Source organism: Alosa pseudoharengus, unplaced genomic scaffold (assembly GCF_046254945.1).
Source record: "Alosa pseudoharengus isolate Yale_2024_CS ecotype anadromous, Long Island Sound unplaced genomic scaffold, YU_APseudo_1.1 YU_APseudo_1.1_scf_19, whole genome shotgun sequence".
Taxonomy (NCBI): domain Eukaryota; kingdom Metazoa; phylum Chordata; class Actinopteri; order Clupeiformes; family Clupeidae; genus Alosa; species Alosa pseudoharengus.
In genome coordinates, this window is record NW_027468657.1 from 12,897,495 (window position 1) to 12,900,424 (window position 2,930).

General features: G+C 40.8%; 1 protein-coding gene across 1 annotated transcript; it reads left to right on the forward strand.

The window, feature by feature from the left end:
* Positions 1 to 460: 460 nt before the first annotated feature.
* On the forward strand, positions 461 to 2,531 carry msx2a (muscle segment homeobox 2a). The gene is made up of 2 exons (XM_076292866.1): positions 461 to 912; positions 1,339 to 2,531. Exons 1-2 carry the CDS (start codon positions 579 to 581, stop codon positions 1,764 to 1,766), a joined length of 762 nt encoding a protein of 253 aa, XP_076148981.1. The 5' UTR covers positions 461 to 578; the 3' UTR covers positions 1,767 to 2,531.
* The last annotated feature ends 399 nt before the right edge of the window (positions 2,532 to 2,930 follow it).

Here is a 2,930-nt window from a genome sequence, read left to right on the forward strand (position 1 = left end):
CTAATCAGTGCTAGAGTGTTTTTCTCACGTTTATTTCGTAAAATGATTTCTTAATTTCAATTGTGTTGAATTGATCCTTGTTACTTACCCAAGACAGAGGAGTAGGCTATTTTAAGATTATTCATCTATGCTCTTGATACCTTGCCGCTGAGAATGTCTTTCGGGAGTCTGATGTGACTCTATTTTGATCAAATCATTCAGCAAATTTATTGAAGACAAACTTTTTAATTGATGTTAGAAACATTCTCCTCTTCAGGCAATTAGCTGCAAATTACCCGCCTTGGTGTTTACATGGGACAAGTACTCGAGGGCATCCACCGCCCCATCCCGCCTCACCCTTGTCCTCAGACTCAAAGCCAATGAGACGGCCTCCTCCTCAACTATTTTTGGCTGAGCAGCGATTGGCTGAAAGTTTGTATAGATCAAAACGATTTCCCATGTTAGAGTTCCAGTTCGGAGAGAGGGGCAGTTGCCTTCAGATAAGTTAAACCTACGTGCCTTTTTGTTTTCAAGTTCAATGTTCGGAAGGCTATAGCTATTGCAAATTTGTGTGCCTAGTTTGAAGAAAACAAAGAGACATGGATACCGGCGACTTAAGAGAGACATGTTCCTCAGATGAAGAAGCTACCTCACTGGCATCCCCAAAGGACCAGAAAACATCCGTGTCAAGCTTACCTTTTAGCGTGGAAACTTTGATGTCGGATAGAGGAACGCGGAGCTACCTGGCACAACAAAATAAGGGAACGTCGTGTTTAACGAGAAGGGACAATCCATTCATAATTTTTAGAGACACGGTGGGTTCTGAAGATTTAACCAAGCATTTCATTCCGTCTTCGCCCGTGAAGTCCGAAACATCAGACCACGACGATGCCCCGTCTTGGGCCGCGAGATCCAGATTATCATCACCTCCTAGTAAGTGACTTATAACTTTAGTTTATCTTTTTACAATTGTGAGCACTTACTTCCATTTTCACATTGCACTGTGATAAAACAGCTGAGTAGGAAAGTCATTTACGTCAACATGTTTTGTTCACATAAGATGTGTTATTGTGTGAATATATAATTTGATCCTAGTCGTATTTAAGGTCATAATCATTGTATATATAGTAGGCCTATTATGAATAGTCTATCCATTATTCTTTAAAAACAGAAAAAAATATAATGCTTTTAACATCAAATACATTCAAGATTATACTTGCTAGATGAAATACAGCTTTTGAAACCAGACACATATAGAGAGTTTATTGAAAAACAAATGCATATGATAACAAAAGAGCTGAAAATGTGTAATCTTTCAAACACTCCAGATATGTGACTTTATTAAATGTTCTGTCACAGGACAGCTGAGCCCTGCCACTTGCTCGCTGCGAAAGCACAAGACGAACCGCAAGCCACGCACCCCCTTCACCACCTCCCAGCTGCTGGCTCTGGAGAGGAAGTTCCGTCAGAAGCAGTACCTGTCCATCGCCGAGCGGGCCGAGTTCTCCAGCTCACTCAGCCTGACTGAGACCCAGGTGAAGATCTGGTTCCAGAACCGGCGGGCCAAGGCCAAGAGACTGCAGGAGGCCGAGCTGGAGAAGCTCAAAATGGCCTCCAAGCCCGTGCTGCACCCGAGTCTGACTCTGCCGTTCCCCCTCGCGTCCCAGTTCCAGGCGTCTGGCTCCCTCTACGGACAGACTTACCCTTTCCGCCGACACATGCTTCCCTTGCCCCCCATGGGGCTCTATGGAAGCCCGATGGGATACAGTGTCTATCATCTGTCCTGAGTTACCCCGACTCCCCAGCACCTCGAGAGATGCTTTCATGATAGAGTCAGCAGAGAGTTAATCACTACACTCTTCTCTATAAGCTGTTTGCAGATTGACTGCATGTATGCAACAACAATGCACCTTACAGTGACAGCCTACACAACAAACACCAGAAGGACTGTGATAATTAGTCCTGCTTTCAAGTACTTATAGTGTATATTTTTGTTTAGTCTGGCTATGTTCCGATTCAATACCCATTCAACCAGATGACTGGTGTGTGGATGTAGATTTATGTGTTTCAGGAAAAAAAAATACAAGTAGTTTGATGTTGTCACTGAGCAGTGCTTTAGAAATTGATTTATTTTTCACCCAAAGTATTCAGCATGTCAGTAAAAAAAAAAAAAAATCCAAAGATTTATGGGTATGAAAAAGAACGCTCTCATCATTGTGAGCGAGTATACAATGTTGGAAATGTGTTTCAGCTCTTATTGCAAGATTGCACTCTAGACATGCTGATGCGAGTATAAAACAATTGAAAAGTGGAATAGATTTTTTTATGTCCTTTGAAAGGGCTTTGTTAGAGTTTTATTTCTTTTTTATGTTGAATATATGCTCTTATCCTTTCACAGTACTATTAAACATATTTATATAGAGGAGTTGTACTATAAGATTAATGCTATATTGAGTTTATATTCAATTTATGTAAATAAATGATCAACCATGTCCTGATTTATTAAATGTTCTCCAGAGGTTCTCCAGCATTAAATGTTCTCTTGACTTGCATTCAATTTAGATCTCTTGATAATGTGGTTCTCTGTCTCAGTGCTAAAGCCCAAAAGCAAGATTAACAGTACAGTTATATTAAAAAATTAAATATATTTTGACACCATGATTAAACAGGCTTGAGAAGTCTGCAGATTACTGTATGTTTGCCAGACACAATGAATGGCCTCATTGATCTGTAGATGTGGAGATTCAGTGAACAAAATTAAATGCAATGCAGTGCAGCAATGCATCAGGACCATCTTTAAAACACTGGTATGGAATTTTGACACCTTCAACAGCCGGTTTGGCACAAATAAAAGCTGGTGTCTTTTGGAAATATAGTATTGGTTATGACTTTCTTCCATAATCGGGGTGGTCCTCCCCAGACTACCAATGCATAGCTCTGGGGGCAACAAG

Bases quoted from the DNA above. Each gene is read 5' to 3' on its own strand.
- msx2a (XM_076292866.1), top strand. From the start codon at position 579: ATGGATACCGGCGACTTAAGAGAGACATGTTCCTCAGATGAAGAAGCT. The intron at 913-1,338 runs GTAAGTGACTTA...GTTCTGTCACAG, and splicing joins CAGATTATCATCACCTCCTA to GACAGCTGAGCCCTGCCACT.